Source organism: Cyprinus carpio, chromosome A14 (genome assembly GCF_018340385.1).
Source record: "Cyprinus carpio isolate SPL01 chromosome A14, ASM1834038v1, whole genome shotgun sequence".
NCBI classification, from domain to species: domain Eukaryota; kingdom Metazoa; phylum Chordata; class Actinopteri; order Cypriniformes; family Cyprinidae; genus Cyprinus; species Cyprinus carpio.
Genome location: NC_056585.1, coordinates 10,332,489 through 10,358,194, shown reverse-complemented (window position 1 = coordinate 10,358,194; position 25,706 = coordinate 10,332,489). Strand labels below are relative to the sequence as shown.

Below are 25,706 nucleotides of genomic sequence, written 5' to 3'. Positions count from 1 at the left end.
ATATCTGCTTTTATATTATATTATTATTATTAAAATGAGACACTTTTTACCATGTAATCAATTTCTGATGGATTATATATATGTATATATATATATCATGTTTTATTGTAAATCTGCTGTAATTAACTGTCTGTAGATAATTTGGATGATGATCTGGAGCTGTCCGTGGTGTGTCACCGTCCCGAGGGTTTGGAGCAGCTGGAGGCTCAAACCAACTTCAGCAAGAAAGAGCTGCAAGTGTTGTACAGAGGCTTTAAAAACGTATGCAAACTCACACACATTTAGACGTGTTTTCCTGATGGTCTGACTGCTCATCTGTCAAAATCAAGCTTGTGTGTTTTTCTGGTTGTTTGTGTGTGTAGTGTTGGTGTGGTTCGGTGAGGGGGGAGTTGTTGAAGATGTTCTAGTAGTTGTTTTTTCATGGCGGTGGTTGTGTGTTTGCAGCTGATCTGTCCGTGTCTCAGTCAAATCACTTGAATATATAGTTGCAAAGCATTCTTTATTAGCTAAAATGATTGTGAGCAGGATCTCACTTTTTCAGATGCTCATAAAATGAATTTTGAGTTAAGTTTAGGGTTAAGATATATATCAGTGTTATTTTACTCTCATTTATATAGTATTATAGTTTTTGTTAATATTTTGATTTTGATTTGAAATATATGTTCTGTTTACAAGTTTTAATTTTAAACGTTTTAGTAATTTAGTTGTGTTTTTGTTAGTTTTACTACTTTGTCTATATAATGTCTATTTAATTTTTAGTTTTACTTTTTAGTTTGTTCTTTTTATTTTTTTTACTTTTTAGTTTGTTCTTTTTTATATATATATTAACATTATTATATTTTATATTATATATGTTATATATTATATGTTATCATTACATAATAAAAATACAGCTGTTTATTTTTGGTTCTTATTAGCTTAGGTCCATGAAATAATTTAACAGATTCAACTTTTGATTTTAATAATGTGTTAGTAAATGTTGACTTAACATAAACTAAGATTTTGTGTGTGTGTGTGTGTGCTCTCTCTGCAGATGCCAGCACATACGCACACTACTTGTTCAACTCCTTTGACTCTTCCCAGAATGGATCCATCAAATTTGAGGTGCCTTTTCTCTTTATTTCTCCATTGTTCTTCACCTCCTTTGTTTCTTCTGTTGTTATTTTTACTTCTGTGTCAGCAGGGCTTCATGATTGTGTCTTCAGTGATAAATCACTCCTCATTGTTTCTCTATCTTTCAGGACTTTGTAACGGCTTTGTCCATCTTACTTAGAGGAACAACAACAGAGAAGTTAGAGTGGACCTTCAACCTGTACGACATTAACAGAGACGGTTACATTAATAAAGAGGTGTGTGTCTCAGTCATCACTCTAAATCTCCAATAATATGTTTTAGTAAGATAATATTTGAATGCTTAATTTGATGATCGATATGTATATTGTAAATTTGTAATCCAGGAGATGACTAATATAGTGAAAGCCATATATGACATGATGGGCCGCTTCACGTATCCTGCTCTGAAGACAGACACTCCCAAACAGCACGTGGATGCTTTCTTTCAGGTCAGTTTGTGATGGTACATCTTGAACATTTGTCTGTACAACAAGATGACGTTGTTGTCTGTTTTCATTACATTATATATCATTTCTTTGCAGAAAATGGACAAGAACAGAGATGGAGTCGTCACTCTTGATGAGTTTATTCTGTCCTGTCAAGAGGTATACAATACCTGTTCATGTTCAAAATGGCATACTATGCATACTATTTTTGTATAGTATGTATATAGTGTACAGAGTGCAAAATAAGTATGCATGGAATAACCAAATGACCTAATTTAATACATTTAAAAAAATGTGCAGAACATACTAGTTACACTTTTTTTTGCATTATGAATACAGTATGCATGGAATAACCTGATAAACCCTGTGCCGTATTCATGCATACTTTGCACTGTATACATACGCAAAAACAGTATGTAAAATATGCTTTCACATTTTTGCAAATGTAGTAGGTTATCTGGTTATTCCATGCATAATAATCTGCATACTGTGCACTGTATACATACAGCAAAGATACAGTATGCAAACTTGGTGTGAATTGAATTTCTGATCTGATTATTAAAAGTTGAACATAATTTTTATATCTTTTAAAAATGCTTAATGTATAACATAAATGCATTTATTTCTAAGATTATAACTGGACACCACTCGCTAAATTGAACATAAGTAAGTTTGTGATGATGTAGCGTGTTTGAAACATTTCTCATTGCATACTTCTTCACATACCATTTCTTTAAAAAGTAAACAGTATATAGTATGCAGTACACTACTATTCCATTCCACTGGGAGCCTGTCGTTTTCTTCCTCTCTTAAATGTAAGCAGTGCCCTCTGGTGTCAGAGAGTGAGTACTGCACTATTAATAAAACAAAGTCAAATAAGTCCAGCCATGCAAATATATATACAATTTATTTATTTATTTATTAAATAAGAAATCATGCAATCCACTCCTATTTGAATTAGATATCATATATATATATATATATATCATATATATATCTATATATATATATATAATATATATATATAATATATGTATATATAATCAATTTTCATTTGATCAAATAGGACACTCCCTTTTGCTAAAAAGAAGTTTTGAAGCGTATTGTGATGGTCTGTGATGGTTTTAACTAGGGTTATTTTAGTATAATTGATATAATATTATAGATTTTGTTAATATTTTGAATTAAATTTTCTTTTCAGATTTTCTTTAAATCAAAATGAGAAATGTTGAAAAAAAAACTAGCTGAAATAAAATGTTTACTTTTTTAATAGTCTATTTCAGTAAAAAAAAAAGATATATATATATAGATATATATATATATAGTATATATATATATATATATATATATATATATATATATTATATATATATTAATTAGCTATGTGTAATAACCGTGTTTTAAACTCCTTTAGAACTCATTTCTTTTTGTTTAATTCTAATGAAAAAATAAATAAACGAAGTGAGGCCAGATGGCGCTAAATTCTAAACAAACTATTTTAGTTTTATTTATTTACTTTTTTTTTTTTTTTTTTTTACATTTTTAATCTTTCCAAAATAACTAGTTTTATCGGTTATTTTGGTTCAGCATTACTTTTAATTTTCATTCTTTGCAGCACAATACCAGCAGTAACTCTGTGAACTGTGATTGGTTATTTTACATCATTCATAAGCTGCTTCTTGTCTAATTATGTGGTTATTTTTTACTAGAACACACCGATAGTATAAAGACAGACTTGCTCTTTTTTATAATAGTTTTTATAATATAATCTTTATAATAGTTTTAAAGTATTATTAGCTTGATTGTGTTCCTTCCTCTCAGTCTCTTCCTCTTTTCTTAAGCCGTGACTCATTGCATTTCTTTTACTTCTCTATATATTTCTTCTCTTCAGGATGAAAACATCATGAGATCATTGCAGCTCTTTGAGAATGTGATATAGAGCCACAGGAAGAAAGAAACCAATGAACTGTTGAATCTGATCAAAAAAAGGAGGAATAACTTTTACCCCAATCACCATGGTAACAGTTTGATATCACCTTGTTACCATGGCAATGACTGTTTGATTTATGTGCCCGGAAACCGGAGTGTCCTTTAAACCCCGGTGTTTGACCTTGTTCTGTTGCAGATGTGATACACTAATACCTAAAAAAATGGAACTAGTTAAAAAGAGCATGTTAGTAATTGCGTGTCAAAGGCCCAGTGGGTTTCCTAGAGGTCCTGGAGAAGCCAGGTGAACTCTTTCCATGGGACTGAATTTACTGTGAAGGATTTGAAAATATATAATTGATATCTGTTGCATTTTAACCTGTTTATGGTGGATTTTAGGTATGTTTTTGCTGAACAAACATCCAATACACTCGACCTGTGATAGTTCTCCGGCTAATGTGCAACAGATATTCAGCACATCTTATCCTAAGACCATTTTTATGTGTCCGTCATTTAGGTAATCCAGTTGTATAACCAATGGTTTTCTCATGACCCAACCAATTAACAGTCATTTTGCAGAAGTTGCTTGTCTGCTGTGAAGTGACAGTGTTGCGCTGTTTGTTTTTGACAGTATTTGTCATGTGCTTGTGCATCTCGTCATTCTGAACATCACTGCTTGCTGTTTGTGTCCATTATTAGTGATAGTCTGCATTCGTCACTCGTCTCCGGTTGGCTTGTGATTGCTCTTAGCTCCGCCTACTCAAATATCTGCTTTCTGATTGGTCTGTTTGTCTGTCTGTCAGTGTCATCGGAAAAAGATCTGACATCGTCACATTTCACCCCAGTATCCTCAATATGTGGTTCTCATTAATGAAGTACAGTGATTTTATTTAAATATGCATAAATTAAAGTCTTACTTCTTACGATTTTGGGGTGACGTGACACACTGACTTCTGTGCGGATGGCAGCTCTGCATGTGAAAATGGACTTTGATTGACAGGTGCCGTAGCAAACTTTAGCAGTCACTATATTTGTCTTTGTTTGTATGTTGAACTAATGTAAAACCATTTTTTTTTATTGTGCGAAAGCTGTGAATTTCCAAAATTAGTACTGTTTTATGCAGCCATAATGCCACCTTACTGTGACATAATTTAAGAAAGCAAAAATACAATGAAATGAATTAAAAGACAGCAAAAAAAATAAATAAATAAAAGATTTATGTAACTGTTTGATTTGTCTTGACGAGCAACTCAACATGAATGACATTCACAAATCAGTTGCTTTGTAATCGAATATATATCTGAGTGAAAATGAATATTAGCTGTGGCCTAATGGTTGGGTTTGTAACCCAAAGGTCACAGGTTCAATTCTTAACATTGGATGAGAGTTGAAAAATAGAGAATATATATATATATATCTTATATATAATATATAATATAATATATATATATATATATATATATATAAATAAAAAAATTATTGAAATCTAATAATGTGAACAAATACTTTGTGCCAGGAAACGTAAGCCACCATGTTAAAAAGTGTGTTAAAAGTTGAAACCTGTGTTTATCACAATCACAAACAGTCCTGGCAGACCCGAATATGCTCTGATAACCATAGTAATGCTGTTTTTATTATGTTTTCTGATCATTTTTGATCATATTATGATGTGTTTTCAAACAATCACTGTGTCGGTACAGAATGATGAGTTTAATATATATGATATTTGATTTATTACACACATTGTATATTTTATACTCTGCAAAGTAGGTCTGAATAATCAAATTCGGAGTGGCGGTGTTTCAGAGAGTTATATAAAAACTGTGTATTGTATAGGGATGACTATTATTTTTCCATGATGTTGTAAAAGAGGAAATGGAGAGACAGACGTCAATCAGACAGACAGACTGAGGAGATGGGAATCTTAACCTTGTATCCTCTTGTTGAAATGTTGTGTAAACTATTTAACAATAAAATTTTCGATGCATAATGCTGCTTGTTCAGTGTTATACTGAATTTACACACCATTGCTTTTCTGGTTGAAAGTACGTCAACAATGACAAACATTAGTCGGTAACGCATCGCCACCATAAGAGCACAAAATAATTACGATAAGTACAATATTTTGTAGACTTTCTCACAGACATCATTTGAACAGTTCATATATACAGATCTGTGATTCAGGTTGACTGACAGTTTCTGTGAATATTTCACCCTATTTTTCCAAGGCAGCATCTATATGGGACGGTGTTTGGAAAGTTTTTTTTTTTGTCAGTAACAAACTCAGACGTCATAACAGTTCACTATTCCCACAAAAAGTGCTTAGATGCTTTACAAAAAAATAAAATAAATAAATAACCGGTCAAAAGCCTGATTCATATTCAGATAGGACTGTTTTAGTTCAGTCTTTCCACTCTGAAAGTGCAGGACAGTTTGAAGCTTCACTGTCTTGATTCCAGCATCATGGCGGTGATTTTAAGCCAGTGCGGTGGTTGTTGGGGCCATTTTACCCGATCTCTCCTGGGCCCAAGGCTGGAGGTTCTGGAGGGCATAGAGGGAGGAGTTATGCACACATAGAGGATCCGAAGACACTGATTCGCTCATGGACTTCTGGAGGGCGTCGGCCTGAAGCTGAAGCAGCATCCGATTGGCTTGCTGACGTCCTGCCTCTCTTTCCTCAGCTGTTTGCCTTCTGGAGATTTTGAAGTAAGATTACAATTAGCAAAATGTAGAAATCCAAAACATCTGATCCTTTGATAAAATTGATATAATAAAGAAATCTGTGGATTTTAAATAAAATTATTATGATAATAATAGAGCCTTTTCACAGACTGTGATGTGTTTCCACGGTTATCATCAACAACATAAATCTAGCTAATTTCATTTTAAAGTGTACATTTATAACACTTTAATTTGTGTTTTATTACCTTGGCATTAAATTACACAAAACTAGTTAACGCTGTTGCGTGTTTCTTAATAAAAAGGCAAACTTGACATCGTCCTCTCTTCTGACCAACGTAATCAATCTCTCAATATTTTTCTTCTTTTGGAAAGCCAGAAGCGCTAACTCGAAATATATATATATATATATATATATATAGATATAGAGAGAAACGATAGAGAGAGAGAGCGAGAGAGGAGAGGAGAGAGAGGAGAGAGAGAGAGAGAGAGAGAGAGAGAGAGAGATTTGTTGTAGTTTCCGTTCACCACTATTAAAAAACCCCAAAAACAATTACCCAACTATGACGTCTTCCGCTTCTGCACACGCAAATGTGAAAAAGGTCAGTATTTAAATTACATTTATTAAATCTAATTGTATTCATTATATTAAGGTACTTATTTGAAATTATTTACTTCAAATTTAAAGTCTACCTTGATTCTAAATGCCACTAAATGTTTGTACTACATTTTCCAGTTGCGTAAAATCAAATAAAAAGTGTCTGTACAGTTTTGAAACCTTTCAGTCATGTCTGTGATGTTTGGGTGAACAGATCTGGGTCAAACCGGTCTCACCTCCACTTGGTCCGTCGGTTCTGGAACCAGGTCTTGACCTGCGCGTCCGTCATCTTCAGGCTCTTGGCGAGGGCCGCGCGCTCCGCACTGGCCAGATACTTCTGCCGGTGGAAGCGTTTCTCCAGCTCGCAGATCTGCACGCGCGAGAACGACGTGCGGGGCTTTTTCCGTTTCGGGGGAGTTCGGTTCTGATACGGGTGACCTATCCGCCGGGTCACGGTGAACGGAATGAGAGCTGCGAAACACAAGGACATGAGTCATTTATGATGCTCTGTTCCTTTATATTTTATAAAAACAAATATATTTCTCGGATAGCCTAATTCTAGTACATTGTACTAAATTAGCCTAATAGTTTAGGCCTACTGTTCGAGTTTGAAACGAAATTTTGTCTATGTAGGCTAATTTTAATATTTGTTTAAGATACAAAGGCCTATAAAAACTAGTTAAAATTTAACGAAACATTGTGAAAGCTGTTTTGTGTGCATCTTTAATGTTTTATGAAGGTACATTATTTTCCTTCCCCAAACAGATGTTTGTCCACATGCACGACAACATTGTCCTGATCAAGGAGGTCATCGCGTGCAATGACAAACCATAAATCGAATTTGAGGTAATTTGATGATTTTGATTTGATGTATATGGCTAATGCGAATCACTGAAACTATCACCTATGTTTGAAACAAAATATTTGTCCATAATTTATTAATAATTATTAAATATGATTAAATTAATATTTTACCAAAGGGAACACGAACAGAAAAGGGTGCACTCATTTCTGAAGTGAGAGTTTTAAATGAGAATTTCCTTTCTTTTTTTTTTTACATTTAGCCTACTCAAAAAGCGTCGTATGTCATTGTGCCTATAAGTGCATTTATATAGATATATATATATATATATATATATAATATATATATATATTTTTTTTTTTTTTTTTTTTTTTTTCAATTTGTAGCCTATACGATTTGAGTCCAGAAACAAGCACGTTTTCCTTAAAATGGCCTTTGAACCGTTGTGACGAACTCTTAAATAATTCCACTTACGTGTTGTGTGTACTATTTAACTTTACGATTTGACTAATTTGAAGAAATATTCTAATTTTGTTACAGCAAACTTTTGGGCCTAATCATTGAATTAATAACTTAGATTAACATTAAACATATTACAGCAACAAACCAAATATTTTCTGCTCTTAATTTGAATGTTTTTGTTAGTATTTGTCTATTTTATAACCAAAATGTTTTGCAAGGGTGCGTTTTGTGAGTTTAAGAGAGTGAATTCATCTGTTTTGTAGCATGTAGCCTAAATATACTAATTTAAATTGATATAATTTTCGATATCGTCACCATTACCATTTTATTTAACATATACCAGTTGATTAAAATTAATATCATTACAAAAACTGTATGGTTATTATTGCAGTCAAGGTCGTTTTTCAGGGTGATTTCATTTTGATAAGCTTCAACCATATTTTTTTGGAGATGAAATCTTTTTTTTATTATTAATATTTATCCTGAAGGCGACTGAGCAGGTCCAGCAGCCAGATATCTTTGCATCATGTGGACAAACTCCCCCATCCTCAGAGATGTTTGTCTTTTACCTGGCAGTCTGTCTTTTGGGAACCTGCGGTTATTGTCCATCCAGGGGAAACACAGCGCCGGTGCGGCGCTCACCATTGCCGGCGGCACCGCGGCAGCTAGAGGTCTGTGCGCCGGAACCCGAATCACTCCACTGGGCATCAGAGTGCCGCTCACCCCATACACCCACCCGGAGTCCTCCAACGCGCCCGTGACTCCGGACAGAGAGACGGGGAAGGAGACATGAGGCGCGACGCTCGCCCTGGATGGGCTTCCCAAGCGGCTGTTATCCACAGTGTTTTCGACCCTGCTCTCTGGGTCCAAAGAGCCCAGAATCTGGTCGATCCCGAATCGTATGGGTTCCTGATTTGATTTAGATGGCGGAGTCGGCTCGTTTGGCTCCGCGCGCTCCATGATTCCTAGTTGCGCAGCAGATTATGACGGATTTAGACAAATGAAATCACGTTAAGTGCGGCAAAAATAGCTTTGATTTAGTTTCAGCCTTGTCCATGGTTTCGGATGGCGGTCCTCGTTTCTCTAAGTCCTTGTTTGAACTCTGACAGGTCTCGCCACCGATGCGCCTCGCGTCAAACTGTCGACTTTCCGCTCCGCGGCTCTTGCCAAACTCATCAGCTCGAGTTTTCATTGGTCGACTGAATCGAGCCGTCATTATCTCTGTCTGTTGGATGAAATTTAGGAGCAGGGAAGGAAAAAAAACTGCGAACTAGAGTCTCATCATGTAATTCAGTAATGTCATCAGACTAATCTCTGAAATGCGCATTTATTGGGGCTGAAAGATGCTGCTGCTAATTTATTTACAGACGTTTCTCATTATGTTGAATTGCATTAGCACCGTTTTACGCACAAACTTTGAATTTACCTTGTAATGTTGCATGCAAAATGAATCAAGATTTGCTTTTCCAGAAGGAAATAACAGTCAGTCTTTTAAATGCAGAAGAATTATGCATATGAGCTATTTTAGCCATATTGCATATGATCAAAACATCAGTTATATTCTGTATTTGAAAACGAAATATTGCAATCTCGTTTTCGCGTCCTGTCAGTTAAAAGTGAGTGTTTTCTACAGATGGGATTCACTGAGATAAACGTGAAGGACTGATTGCGTTATCGATAGGCAGAAATCGGAGACTGTAGGTGTTCGTTATCACTACAGCACTGCTGCTCATGTACAGCATTTGTGCCATGACGTTGATGAATGCTCGAACCCCACATGCCAAATGCTCTCCACTGCTCGTAATTTCATTCAGTAAAACTATCCCGCAACAGACCAATTAGATTTTATTACATAAATGTCACCCAAACAATATCCATCAAATATGAGAAGTTCTGTGCCGGACCGCGGCTCCGCGCTCTGCTGTTTGTGTGTGAGCGCGCAAAGCCTTTTAAATTGACGGCCAAATTCGTGTCCTCACGCCGGGAAATGGAGTGTTTGCCGAGGGCAGGCTGCTGGCAGGACACGCGCAATGAAAGAGCCGTGGAGATTGAGTCAGTAATGCAGTTTAGAAGCATCTGAGCAGGTGAAATGGACATAAGCGGCCCCGGGGCCCCCCAGCACACATGCGCTGAATCTTTTACCACCGAGAACAAATGACAAAGACTTACTTTGGTTTTTATTGGTGATTATTTTCGTGGGTGAATGTTGTTTGCTTTTGCAATTATTTGGCATGGATGTGTAGATTTGTATTTCAGCGTAGATTTATAAAGAAAGCATTCCAATTCATTTGACAAAACCGACCAGAATACCTTTAAAAATATTTTAAATGGACATCTGTAGATGTTTCTATTGTGTTTCTAAAGGTGCTGTAAAAAAAAAAAAATGTTGCATTTGACACTTGCTGAATTAACCCTTAATTGCGCTGAAAATCTTTTCATTTGGTGTTGCCGTTCTTTTTAAAAATTGCTTGTATATCTATCATTATGCTATATTAAAACCAAATCTTGGATTCCAGACCAAATCTTAAGCTCAGCTTTTGTATTTATTTTTGGAACTGATTGATTGTAGGCCTCACTGATTCACAGCTTATGAACCTCGGGTTTTGAGTGAAAAAGCATGATTTGTAGTAAAAAAAATTGTAATGAAATTAGATAATTCTTGGGATTTTTATCACCTTGTCACCTTGTCTCCCATGCAAAAACCAATATTTAGTAAAAAAAAAAAAAAAAAAAAAAAATTAACAAAAGAAAAAAATCAACCGAAAATCAACAAGTAGCCTGTCATTTGTGAGCTGCGGTGCAGCAGCGTCACTATTAGCGTGGCAGTTTTCAGCTTCAGTCTCTCCAGTGAAATGGACACGGTGTCTAAAAATGTGACACCGCCACTGAGCTTTTGACGGCTGTTAGTTTAGCGTTGACACATGAATGATTTTTTAAAAACCGCCCCATGAATGTATTCAGACATTTCTGGCAGAAACGCTTGACTCCCCTAAACGTGCTTCTGGCGCGTTTCCGTGCCATATGTGCACGCGGTGACAAATTTGGCCTGTTTGCTGTTAGACGCGCGATAATGGCATATAATTATGTGACATTTGCTTCTCCTTGAGTTTCCTTTTTGTCAAACATTTATTGACACTGTAAAGCAGTTTTTCGATGTATATCTTTGGTCATACCCCAACTGAAATGTTATGGTGGCTGTTATTCTGAGCATTTCTGCGTAATGGACCCCCGCCATGTCCCTCTCTCTCCTTCTCGTGATTGATTGAGGAAGCTGTGAGCTCTTCACCATCGTGTCATCGGCTCCTGAACGATATCACTCGTCATCCCGTTTCTCAGGGGTGTCCCGTGAGGTTTGATACATCAGACTACCGAGTAAGGATAGAGGCCTACTGTGATTATTCTAATTACTCCAACAATGCAATTAAAGGCCTCTTTTATATTCTTTCTAAAAAATTTTATTTACTGTTAATATCCTGCAGTTCACCTGTATTGATCACATTATAAAAAATATGCCCAAATACAAAAATATTAACATATCAGTTAAAAGTCAATGATAAATAAGCATGCAGATAATTAAAAAGGACAAATCGTAGAACAATCTCATCAATTCATTTTCATTTCCGAAAAACTTTCAAACCATTTTCATCCAACTTGGTTGCGATATATATACTGACTTTGATTGGAATCAAATCAATATCAGATATAAGATATCAAAAATTAAAAATGCGATTTAAAAAAAAATAAATAATAAGAATACACTTTTAAGACCCACAGCATATCAATATGACTTTAATTAATTAAGTTTAACACGCGCTCCTCATTAAATAAGATGCATTCAGTTCATTCCTATATGAATTGCGTACTCATGTGTGTTCTGTTGAATATCTGGACATTTGATCCGCTATTAATCACGACCTCAGATTTCAGAATTTAATTGCCTATATTTTTCACAATTACTGTGCTCAAAAAGTTTAGGAATATTGATGCCGAATTTCTTGCATTTTGTTTTCTTCTCTTCATATAAAGCCCTTCCATTCGCTGCAATGATTGAAGGTCAGATCCATCATTGGGCTCGACACATTAAATGTTTTATTCTCCGGAGAAACCGAGACGTATGAAACAGAAATATAGGGGAATAAAAGACAACGATTTGTCTTTAAAATTACCCCCGTATTTGCATAATAGGGGATCCGGGTGTCGCGCCCGCGGGCGGCGTTTTTATTGCGCGTCTCCGGCGCGTTATCAATTTCCAGACTTCAACACAGAGCGAGACCTGTCACGCGCGCGGATCTGAAGAACACAGACAGAACCAGAGATATAAAGCAGCAAAGTAGAATTAAGTGATATAAGGGCCGTATGTGCTTTTTCAATAATAAATAAGAGACTTTGAGTGAAGCGGTGGAGCAATATGAATTGACGCCGGTAAGTAATAGAGCATTTAAAAACACGTACTATGTTTTTATTATTATCTCTGCTGAAGCACCACAGACTGAGGCAATGTGAAGATCTCGGGAGTTTAAAGGCCACATTGAAAAAACTCAATAGGATAGAAAATACTCACAGCCCTGAAGCCAAACTGACACAGCAAATGACATTTGGACTGTTAATAATTCTCGTCCTTCGTCACCCCATTAAATATTGAATAAAGCCTATTAAATGTAAAGTAATAGCCCGTGAATTCGCTGGTGTTGCTGAACATCTGTTTCCTCTCACATTGAGACTGAAGCATTGATTCTAAGTCAGATTCGATGCATTCATACTATATGATGCAATGGTGCGACATTAGCTAGGTTAATGAGGAGGAAACTCTGGTTTGAATTTAGCAGGTTGTCTCACAGTTTTGCATTAGATATTCATCAAATATGTAGTAGATGTCAGTTCTCATTAAGTTCACACATCCTAGAAGGGAAAACCATGCTCATGTTGCAATTCTTGTCTTCAGTTTCAACAATAGAGCAATTGTTTTCTTATTTAAAAACCTTAAAAGTAGCATTTTTTTCATTAAACTAAATGCCACTTGTTTTGTATTTTATTTAATGTAAAGATATATTAATTCATTTTTATACTTTTTCTCAGATACTTTTTGAGTAAGTCCTCTAAACTCACTGCAAAAGTGTCTAATTAATTCACTTTAAAAACTTGTTCAGTTGCTGCTGTAAATTTTTAAGTATAATCAGATTGACCGTACAAGCCATTTCAACTAATTTTGGGTTTATAATCTTGTGTAACTATGAAGTTGAAAATGGTTGAATTTTTTTGTGGAGTGAAAGTAGTGGAAAAACATAATCCATGTTGCCATAACTTGATCTTGTCAAATGTAAACAGGACTTGTGCACAAGTTTTCTGAAATCATACAATGGCTTTGCATGTGGAAAATACACTGATTTAAGTCTTTATTAACTGATAATTCTTTAATTTTGTTTATGCATATTCAAATTTACCATCAGTGATACCAAATGGTTAGCATGTGTCTTTTAATGCAATTTGGATGCAAACAGTTCTAAACTAAAGCATAGTACTGGCTAGACAAAATGTAGTTCATAAACAATAATCCCAAATCAATCCAATTCAGACAGTAAAATTATTCAAGGAAATAAATAAAAACCTTTTTCAGTCTCATCACATGATCCAAGCATTTCCAGTTTTTACAACCTCAAATCTATCAGAAACATCAGTCATGTCTGTCTCAACAGCTGTGTGCAGACATATTAATACATTTTAAAAAGCCCTCTGGTGTTTCAATCAACTGTCTGATCCATGCATCATAATTTCACCCTAATACAAATCTGAATGCTGGAAATAAATCCATATTTGGAAACGTTCATTTCAGAGAAACAATGAAATCTGTGGGAGATGAATATATCGAATGGTTATAGAGATTTACACAGCCTGAGGACGAGTCCTGTATGAGGATATTCGTCCCTCCCGAAACTACTATATTACTTTTATTGGAAATTTGGGATTGTAATTTTTGTATATTTATTTACCTGCATGCAACTGTCCCAGAATTTACTGACTTGTTTCTGTAATGCACAGGAATGAATCTTAACATTTTAATTGTAACACTTATAAGCATGTAAGAATTTTATTTTTTTTTGCATGTATTATGTCCAACATAAACATCCACCTGAAGCTTTTACATGTACTTACTGTAAAAAAAAAAAGAAAGAAAAAAAGAAAAAAATTCTAATTGTTTCAACTTAAACATTTAAGGCAGCAACTGAACTCAAGTTTAAATATAATCAAATCATGCATAAAGTCTGATATGAGGTAAGACCTATTGATTCTTGCATTCAAAATCTTCTTCACAGGGAAATAACCAAGAGTATTTACAAATGGAGCTGATGAGGAACTGATCAGGAACCAGTTATTCTGATGTAACACAACACCTGAAGTCAATAAATCACATTGCTCTACAGACACCTTGAGGGCTTTAGCACTGAGCTGAGAAATGAGAGGCAGACAGAATACAGACGGACGGATGTAGAGCGATGGAGGACGTGCATCTGGTCTGTGATGGTTGAGCGCTTGGCTGGTTTGTTCGCCACTGAACAGAAAGAATACCGCACTGCCTGAATGAACAGAACAAAGGAGATGAAAAGAGAGAATGCATGCATGTGTTTGAAGAAGAATACAAAGCTAATGAAGATAATCAGGGAAGAAATGTTTAGAAGAGAATATTTTAAATATGAGAATCTGTTTTTTGTTTTCAGAAATGTTGAAGTGGATGATGAGAAGCTCTTAATGTCAGTCACAATAGGATAGTGAGATTGAGCACAGTATGAAAAACTTAAATAAGATTTTTGGAAAAGATGTTACAGATACCTAGTTATTCAGTGTTAATCTGGCACCTGGTGCTAATTTAATTAATTATATGACAAACCCTATTTAACTGGCAACATTCCTCCAATTTTTAATGAGATTGCAAGATAGTGGGCCGCTCTAAGATCACTGAAACCTTTGATAGCAGGTTGTCCAGATGAAGGGCAAAGGGATGACACTTTCAGCCATCGCAAGAGAAGCTGGTCGTTCCAAATCTGTGATTTCTTGTGAGGCCTATATATCTCAAAACAGTTGTTTTTAATTAAAGGAATAAGTTATATAGAATAATAAGACATTTGGGCTGTTACCAGACAAATTAAATCAGTATCAACAAAAATCATCTTTTCAATGCAGAGGAAACACAGAAGCTTCATCGGAAGTGGCATTTAGATGTATTTACACTGTTTAATGCAGGACATTAATGCATTTAACATGCATTTACAAATGCAGAAATAATGTTTTGATATATAAGACATAAAATGTTGAACCTCATTTGAAATTATATATATATATATATAGGACATTAATGCATTTAACATGCATTTACAAATGCAGAAATAAATATATATATATATATATATAAAAAATCAAAAGATTTTGAATACGAGGGTGTTTCGTTTTCAGCTGGGTCTGCACCATAATGCCTGTCTTGTCCGTCTGCATCTTTCTTGAAATTTTAGCGCCAGTTTTCTCTCCTGCCCATTACTGCAGTAGTTTCCAGTGAGCATTTTTTTTACTCAGTAATTAATGTGTTTTACATTTATATATTGTTTTAAAATATAGCCTACTTAAGTAAAAGTAAAATTACACATTTTTAAAAATTACTTCAAAAAGAAGAAGTACACAAAAAGCTACTCAATTACAGTAATGCGAGTAAATGTAATTCGTTACTTACTTTCCATCTCTGGGAGACTCTCATTGGGGAATAGGTTCAACACTGCAGCTGGAATTGCTCGCCAGTTCAGTGCTGAACAGGGAAAGGATCTGTCTCGGCACGTTTAAGAGAAGTCAGACTGAAAGTGCCCTCTGCAGTGACAAAGCCTCTCATCAGCAAAAATAATCAAAAGTCTAGAGACCCACCTTTGCTAAGGAGCATGTTGTTTGGAGAGAGGAGAACTGGTCCAAAGTTCACTTTAGTGATGAGAGCAAGATTAATTGATTTGATTCTGATGGGAAACATTTTGTTTGGCATCAAACTGGGGAAAGACTGAACCCTGAGTGATTAAAGAAGTCAGTGAAAGGTGGAGGAGGAAGTGTCTTGATTTAGGGGATGTTTTGTGCAGCAGGAGTTGGGCCTCTTATACAGCTATACATGGCAGGGTGAATGTAAATGTTTATCAGAACCTCCTTCAGCAACATGCAGTTCCTTCCCTGCAAGCATCTTCCAACCAGCCTGCAATTTTCATGCAAGACAATGCCCCCATCACACTGCAAAATGACTAAAGCAGTTCCTTGAACCTGAAAACATTGAAATAATGAAATTGCCAGGCCAGAGTTCTGATGTTAACCCAACTGAAAATCTCTGGAAAATTCTTGGCGACAAAGTTATGGCTAAGAAACCCACTACAGTTACCGAACTATGGAAGAGAGTGGAAGAAGAGTGGACCAAGATCGCACCAGAGCAGTGTGAGGAACTAGTGATGTCTGAAGTCATTCAAAGTGAGGGCCTCTACACTTCCTACTAATTTCTAACAGATGAAACCTTACAAAATTTTAGTTCTTTTAATTTGAGTAATTTTAATTCTTCTTTCGTGCTACAGTGGTTACTGTTCTCTAATTTTGATCACTGTGTTTTCCACAAAACAAAGATTTTTGTTGAAATGCCTTGGTTATTTTGTCAAACATGTTAATGGAACAGTGGTATACAGCTAATAATCCTTCATTTTTTGAGTGACAAACAGGAAATAATTATATAAATCTGAATATTTAAATTGTGAATTTATAGAAGTAAATCTGAGTATATAGTTATAATTCTGAATATATAGAAGTAAATCAGAATATATATTTTGAAATCTGAATATATAAATGAGTATATATTTAAAATCTAACTATATAAATGTAAATCTGCATATATAGTTATAAGTCTGAATATATAGATACAAAGTGTAATATAAAACTGTAAATCATTAATATATAGAAGTAAATCTGAATATATAGGCCTAGTTTTAAGTCTGAATATATACATGAAAGTTGCAATATATAGATATGTCACAATATATACAAATCATGAATATATGTATAGAAGTTAATCTGAATATAGTTTAAAGTCTGAATAAATATAATTAAATCTGAAAATATAGTTGTTTGAATATATAATTGTAAATTCTGAATATATAATTATTATTCTGACTATATAATTGTAAATCAGAATGTGATTACAAATCTTGAGTATATAAATGCAAATCTGAATACATACTGTAGTCCACATCTCAATATTAATATATCTTTATTATAGGCATGTCATTATAGGCAGATGTTCTTACTGCTTTTTTATGAAAACAATGCCTATGTATCCTGTACATGTATCAATTCAGATATTGTACTATATTAATTATTGTAATTATTGCTGTCCATGACATGCTGCTGCAATACAAATCTCAATAAAATCACTATTATTAAACAGAAAATGTCGTTGACAGTTTTCCTCAGTCATGTTGAATTGTGTAGAAAAGATTAAAGGGATAGTTCACCCAAAAATGAAAATTAGCCTATGATTTACTCACCCTCAGGGCATCTTAGGCTTATCTGACATTCCTCTTTCAGACAAATCCAATCGGCGTTATATTAAAAATTGTCCTGGCTCTTGAAAGCTGTATAATGGCAGTGAATGGTCCCCCTGTATTTGAAGCCAAAAAAGTGCATCCATCCATCATAAAACTACTCCACACGGCTCCTGGGTGTTAATAAAGGCCTTCTGGAGTGAAACAATGCATTAGTGTGAGAAAACTATTGTTTTTTAAAAATGTACAAACTGTAATCTCCAACTTCCGGTCACTCGAGCAGGCATGTTCATGACAAGGCGTTCGAGCGTATGACGTAGGTGTAGCGGAAGGTGCAATGTAAGCTCCGGAGAGAAGAGTGTAGTCTCGCGAGAGTTAGCCACGTCAACTACATCTGTAGTTTGTACCACCACCACTGCAGCCTCCTCCATCTTGCGGAGTTCCTGGTCGGTATACTCTGGTTCAAACAAATATGGCTGGGCAAAAAGCTCATTCTCCTCTTGCCTTATATCGAAATCCTCTGACATGTTCGTTCGCCACTCTCTCCCCGGAGCTTACGTTGCACCTTCCGCTAGTCTACGTCATACGCTCGAATGCCTTGCCGTGAACATGCTTGCTTGAGTGACCGGAAGCTGGAGATTACAGTTTATTCACTTTTAAAAATCTTTTTTTTTTTTTTTTACACTAATGCATCGTTTCGCTTCAGAAGGACTTCATTAACAAACCGGAGCCATGAGGAGTAGTTTCATGATGGATGGATGCTCTTTTTTCGGCTTTAAAAACAGGGGCACCATTCACTGCCATTATACAGCTTGGAAGAGCCAGGACAATTTAAATATCACTACGACTGGATTCGTCTGAAAGAGGAAAGTCAGATACGTCAAAGATGCACTGAGGGTGAGTAAATCATGGGCTAAGTTTCATTTTTGGGTGAACTATCCCTTTAACACTGTCACTTTGATTCCTACTGTATTTACAATTATATGTTCAGGATTTCTAAATATATATATTTTATTTACAATTATATTTTCAGAATTATAACTGTATATTCATGTTTTACATTTTTATAAACAATTTACACATATTCAGACTGACATCTACATATTACAATAAACATTTAAATATTCATATATATATATATATATGTATATGATCAGATTCATCCGCAGAGTCGAAGCACAACTCACATGCTTCGACCGCTAGAATGCCATAAGTTACATAGTGAAACTTTATTGAATTTTACTGATAGAAAATATTTGCCTCCATTATAAACCAAATTCATAAACACCATCTTCTCATTATTTATTTCTGTCATCATAACTGGACACCACTTGCTAAATCAAATGATGTAGCATAGCTACTAGTTTATCATAAATGTTTATTACTGCATACTGCATTTACTGAAAAAAAGTGCAGAAACAGTTTTCACTCAGAAATTTGCTAGTATATTTCACAAACTAAGAATTACTGAGAAATTACTAAGAAACAGCAAGTAACACATTGAATGTGTTTTTTTTTTTTTTTTTTTTTAAGTAGAAAGGCTGTTTTTAGAGTGTATTATTTACAAATGCATGAGAACACAGGATAATGCGAAGACTCTCAATGTGGAATCGGTTCAGCACTGCAGCTGGAATAGGGGTTATGCGCAACAGACTTCTGTATTCTGTTAACCGGGTCTCGTCGCTTCCGGTACAAGCATTTTGCATATGCTTCATTAAATATGAAGCAGTTTTACTCAAGATGCCTTCAAAGTAGATACCAATAATGATCATAACCAATGAGCATAACATATGCGGACTGACATCTAAAAGTTTTTTATTTTAATTCTTTTCACTGACAATTAGATATAAAAATTGAATAAAACATCAACAATAAAAATTTTCCGGGTTTGGTCAGGTGACGTTCGACATTTAACCTATTCCTCGCTAGTTGTAATGTAAAAATGTAAATCATTAATATACAGAAGTAAATCTAAATATATAGTTTTAAGTCTGAATATATAAATGTAAATTGTGAATATGTACTTATAATTCTGAATATATACATGAAAGTTTGCAATATATAGATATGTTTGAACATATAGATAAAAACTGAATATACAAATACAAATCATGAATATATGTGTAGAAGTTAATCTGAATATATAGTTAAAAGTCTGAATAAATATAATTAAATTGTAAGTTTGAAAATATAGTTATTATTCAGACTATAAGTAGAAGTAGAAAGGCTAAACTACTTTTATAGTGCATTATTTAAAACGCGTGTAAATGACTACCATTTTATAGTACATGTATGCTTTATTTAGCAATACTAGCATACTCTACACTGCATACTACTTATTACAATCGAATGTTAAATAGTTGCAGTATGCAATGATACAGTATGCAGTATGCAATTTTAAAATAAAGTATGTTACTTTTAATTTATTAAAAATAGCATTTGAAATATACAGTGATAAACATTCCAAACACTGAATTTAGCAATAATAGAATACTCTACACTGCATACTATTAAAATTATATGTGAAATAGTATGCAGTATGCAATGCTAAACATTTTAAGACTACATCTTTTAATTTAGCAATACTAGCATACTCTACTCTGTATACTATTTAAAAAGCATATGAAATAGCATGCATTATGCAGTGTACAGTATGCTTGTATTGTATTTTTGAACACAGTCTGTTTCTTTATTAGTTGTGTTTAAACATGTTTGGTGTGTATGTGTGGTTTATGGAGTGTGTTCAGTCTCCGTGTGTGTGGAGCGTAGGTCACTTAATGAAAGCCGATTATCCTGTGTGTGTCACCGTTGGCTGTTAACCTCCTCACCCCTCCTGTGGGCTGACCATGGGGGGCCGTGAGCGAGCGAGTGAGCGAAGGAGGGGGAGCTGCCGGCAGCTGCCACAAGCCTTGCTGCGCCCGGCACTGGCAGAGCTCCTACTCAAGCCCCCTGCTTCCCACGGCCTGCTGGGCCTCAGACCCGACGCTGTCTGCCCCCAACACCAGCCAACCAGTCAAGCAGCACTGCCCACCTGCCCGGCCCCGGGGCACATTCACACACACACACACAGACGGGCCTCCTGCTCATATTGTGTGCGTGTGTTTCATGAGAATGAGGCATAAAATGAGCAGCAATAAAGTTGGACAAGATTCTGTATCAGAAGAATACTCAGAGGTCAAGAGATTCCACCCAAAATGAAAATTCTGTTAGCTGTCGAGCTTGCTCTGGGAGAAGAAGTGAGATATTTAGCAACGTTTTTTTGTTTTGTTTTGTTTTTTTCTTGGACATCAAGTGATGTCTAACACTATAAACCTCATTTATTTAATTTTTTATTTATTTTTTGAGGATATACCTTTTTTCCTTATACATATGACAAATACATTTTATTAGCACTATGCTAATAATGTTTATTTTATTTTATTTTATTTTGCTATCCTAACTATGTTAACAGTTGTAATTTTTCATTTTATACAGTATTCTAATGTTTTTATTATTATTATTAATTTAGTTTTATTTTATTTTATTTGTTTATAGTCATTTATTTATTTATTTTTTACTTTATTTATTTTTACATTTTTATTTTATATATCACTATATATATATATATATATATATATATATATATATATATATATATATATATATATATATATATATATATCACTGTATTTATCACTGTTTATCACTGTATATCATACAGTTTATCACTGAATATTTCATATAGGTTATCTGTATACTGTTTACAATGGTTTTTTTTTGTTGTTGTTGTTTTTTATTTTTATATCTTAACTGTTTATAATTGTTTATTTTTTGTTTAAACTGTAATTTTATTTGTTTGATTATCCTAATTATATTTTAGGATTACATTTTCTTATTTGATTTTATATTTATTTTTATTTTCTCCTAACTGTGTTCAATGTTTATTTTAGTTTATTTTGCTAGTCTTATTGTTAATAGATTTTGTTTCATTTTATTTTGCTATCCTAACTGTTTACGATTGTTTATTTTTACTATAAATGCATTGTATTTATTTATTTATTTATTTATTTATTGTAGTTCAGTTCTGTTGGTTGATGTGAAAACAGAACCTGAATCCAACCCTTTTTGAAATTGGTATGAATCCAAATCCAAGCCTAGCTTGCAGAAGTGAACCACTAATGTTTACACACAATTGGCATCATTGCACAATTCACACTTACAGTACAATACATCTCACAGCTGTATAGTGAGCAACCTGCAATTCTTTGCATCTCTTGCACATACTATATAACATTTAGTGAAACTCACATGATGCAAATATGCTCTGTTTGGCATCACAGGTACAATGTGAAAACAGACCTGTAGGGCCGAAGGGAATGGAGTGAGTCGCGGTCTGGTGTGGATGAAGCAATCAAACCTAGAGTGAAAACAGCCTGAAACACAGAGACGTCTGCAGCCCAACTTTGATTATTAGAAGTGTGCAAATGTAATTATGAAACATCACACACACACATTCATTGCTCAACTTTTTAAGATAATCCCTTGCGTTGTTTCTGTGTGGTATTGTTATGTGTTAGTGTGTGTGTGTGTGTGAATGAGGGTCGTTTATCTTACTCAAGCTGTTCTTGTATAAAAGCCCTCCAGCTCGGCCCACACAACTCAATTTGACCATCTCACAAAACATTATTAACTGCGAAACACCCTCCCTCTCGCTCCCTTCAGCGGACTGATGTCTTCTGTTTTGTGTTTGGATCGTGTATGCATGTGTGCGTGTGCATGTGTGTTTGTTTGTGCTCCCCAGATGGGGGTGACCCTGACCGGCCCCTCCTGCTGAACACCCACCTGTCACACACGCCCACACACACACACACTCACACGCACACTTCATGTGACGATTTAAATGTAAGACAGGCCATGAGACTCTCATTAGATGTCTAGATAAAATACTAGATGCTCAGAAATGATAAAACACTTAAACTTTAAACTGAAACAGAGTAAAGAGTTTGACTAGGTGACAAGAAAATATCCAAAGAGCACTGCCAAAAAACTCATTTTGGTCAATATTTCTGTGCTGTTTTTTAGAAACTGTTTAAGATTTTATTTATTAATTTTTCTGTTTATTATTAACTTTACCGTTTATTATTGTTTTTATATTATTCTATTTTGCTATCCTCTCTATTTAAATTTTTTTTTTTTTACAAATGTATTTATTCATTTTATTTTATTTTATTTTATTTTATTTTATTATCCTAACCATTTATGATTGTTTTAATTTTATTGTATTTTGCTATTAACGTCTATAATTTTTATATTTTATTTCAGTTAAATCTTTTTTTTTTTCAAGTAATGAAAATGCTTTTTTTATGATTTGTATTTTAATTGACTATAATAATTCTTATAACTCTTTAAGAAAGCTTAAATATTCTAACTGTGAAAAAAACGAGAAATATACTGAATATAGAAAAACACAATTCTTTACACTGTGACAATCGAAAACTAAACAAACAAAAAAAAAATCTAAACTCTTAGTGTTTTATGATCTCATTTATTAGGAATATTTGGAATTTAAAATGTTATTTGTAATCACAGGGCAATTTTAATGAACTGCAGAAAACAACAACAAAAAAGAAATAGTAACTGATTTGAGATTTTTACACTTTCTGAAGCTGAATCTGTCAAAGACCTATTTCAGGCATTTTTGAATGCTTGCAAATTGAAGGTCTTGTACCGAAACATTGCTGATACATATAAAAAAAAAGTGTCTGCAGCCAGCAGTTTGTTTACATTTTCTGAAGCATGAATTGTCAATCACACCCACAATGTTACGGTTTTAAAGGGAGTTGCCAGTGCGTTGCTATGTGGTTGCTAGGGTGTTCAGGGAGGTTGCTAATTGATTTCTTCCTGCATTCCCTCCTCTGTGATCTTCTGGTCTTTCAGTGTGTGTCTGTGGGTTTCATTCACCTGTTTTCTGCTCCAGCAGGTGAAAGCATTGTGTCTGATCAGAACACTCTCCTTTGGGGAATCACTCCCGTCTGGATGATGATGCACTTATGCACACACTCAATTTTCATAGTTAAGGCACATTATGAGTTTTGTACATTATGAATAGTACTGATGAAATAAATAGCCCTTTAAACATTCTTATAAATCTGAAGTCTTGATGTTGTGGACGGTTGATGTTTGTGTGTCTGTGTGTGTGATTGTTTATTCCATATGCCGTACAGTACAGGATGACGGCGTTTTCCGCCCCCTTCCTCTGGTGATAATTGATTCGTGGTGAGTTGTGCTGATTGGTGAGAGGCACCCCAGGGGCGGGACAGACAGCAGCTGCCCGCTCGCCCGCTCTCTCTCTTTCTCTCGCTTCTGACCAGCTCTTGTTCTCACTGTCATTTTATCATTTTATCTCGTCACATTCTCTAGTTTTGTCTTTTTCACTATTACTAATGATCTACAATACTGACGAAGAGTTTGGAATAATTAAAGAAAAAAATAAAAATAAAGTCTCTTCTGCTCACCAACACCAAAAATACAGTAAAAATCACAAATATCGTGAAATAGTATTACCATTTAAAATACAGTAAGTGTTTCCTATTTTGAATATACTTTAAAATGCAATTTATTCCTGTGATGATAAAGCTGAATTTTCAGCATTATTACTCAAGTCTTCAGTGTGACACGATCCTTCAGAAATCATTCTAATTTGCTGATTTGCTGCTCAAGAAACTTTTCTGATTATTATCAGAAATGTTATTAATTATCAGAAATGTTTGATGTTGAAAACAGTTTTGCAGCTTCATATGTTTAAGGAAACTGTGATACATTACCATTCAAAATGTGTACATTTTATTTTGCAAGTATGCATTAAATTGGTCATGTGACAGTGATTTACAATACTACAATAGATTTCGGTCACACTTTAGTTTGGGGACCAATTCTCATTGTTAACTAATGATTAACTATGACACGTGCCTCAATAAACTCCTAATTTGCTGCTTAATAATAGGTAGTGAGGTAGTTGTTAAGTTTAGGTATGGGGTTGGATTAAGGGATATAAAATATGGTCATGAAGAATAAGACATTATTATGTGCTTTATAAGTTCTAATAAACAGCCAATTTGCTAATAATATGCATGCTTCTACACAACTAGTTAATAGTGAGTTGGTCCCTTAACTAAAGTGTTACCAAGATTTCTGTTTCAAATAAATGCTGTTCTTTTGAACTTTCTGTTAGTCAAAGAATCCTGAAAAAAAATATATATATTACTGTGTACATAAAAATATTAATCAACATAACTGTTTTCAACATCAATAATAAGAAGAAATGTTTCTTGAGCAGCAAATCAGTATATTAGAATGAATTGTGAAGGATCATGTGACACTGAAAACTGGAGTAATGATGCTGAAAATTCATCATTTCAACTCAGAAATAAATGACACTATACAGTATATTCAAATAGAGAACACTTATTTTAAATTGTAATAATATTTCAAAATATTACTGTTTTTTTACTGTAGTTTTGATTAAATAAATGCAGCCTTGGAGAGCAGAAGAGGCTTTCAAAAGCATAAAAAAGTGTAATTATTTTGACTGGTGGTGTATATATGCATATTTATATTTTATATGCACATGGGTAATGATTTAAACAAACTTACTTTAAGTGTTAAACATAACTCATGCTGCTCTGTTTGTGCTTATACGCCTTGTTGAGGAGAGGAGAACACATTATCAACCATTATCAACTCCCTGGCAGACACCCACAGTGAGTTTTATACACACAAGAATCACTTATGTTTCCTTTAGACTCTCTATTTGTCACATATAAACACACAGATGCGAACGATGACAGACACACACTCATGAGGAGAGCGGATGTTGGCACAGACAGGCTCTCGCAGCAGATTGCTCCTCTCAGAGGCTGTCGAGGGGTGTGAGGGTGAGGGCTGTGCCGTTCGGGTCTTTATCAGTTTCATTACTGTGGATTTCCTTACTCATTATTAACCAAGCAGCACACATCAGATAAGTTTGTGTTTGTGCTGTTGTAAAACCATCAATGATCCCACCACAGAAAACAAGTATATGCCGTTTACAATGATTTTATTTTATTTCATTTAATTTCATTTAAATTTTGCTGTCCCAGCTTTTTTTTTAAATGTTTTAT

At 34.4% G+C, this 25,706-nt stretch overlaps 1 protein-coding gene and 1 pseudogene across 1 annotated transcript; one reads left to right on the top strand and one right to left on the bottom strand.

Annotated features, from left to right (window-relative positions):
- LOC122147416 overlaps window positions 1–5,475 on the top strand; it is a 60,259-nt pseudogene extending 54,784 nt beyond the window's left edge.
- LOC109059655 (T-cell leukemia homeobox protein 3-like) lies at window positions 5,177–9,184 on the bottom strand. Its single transcript, XM_042769864.1, has 3 exons — window positions 8,596–9,184; window positions 6,999–7,233; window positions 5,177–6,177 (listed from the first exon to the last, which is right to left on the bottom strand). Exons 1-3 carry the CDS (start codon window positions 8,984–8,986, stop codon window positions 5,961–5,963), a joined length of 843 nt encoding a protein of 280 aa, XP_042625798.1. The 5' UTR covers window positions 8,987–9,184; the 3' UTR covers window positions 5,177–5,960.
- Between the last annotated feature and the right edge of the window lie 16,522 nt (window positions 9,185–25,706).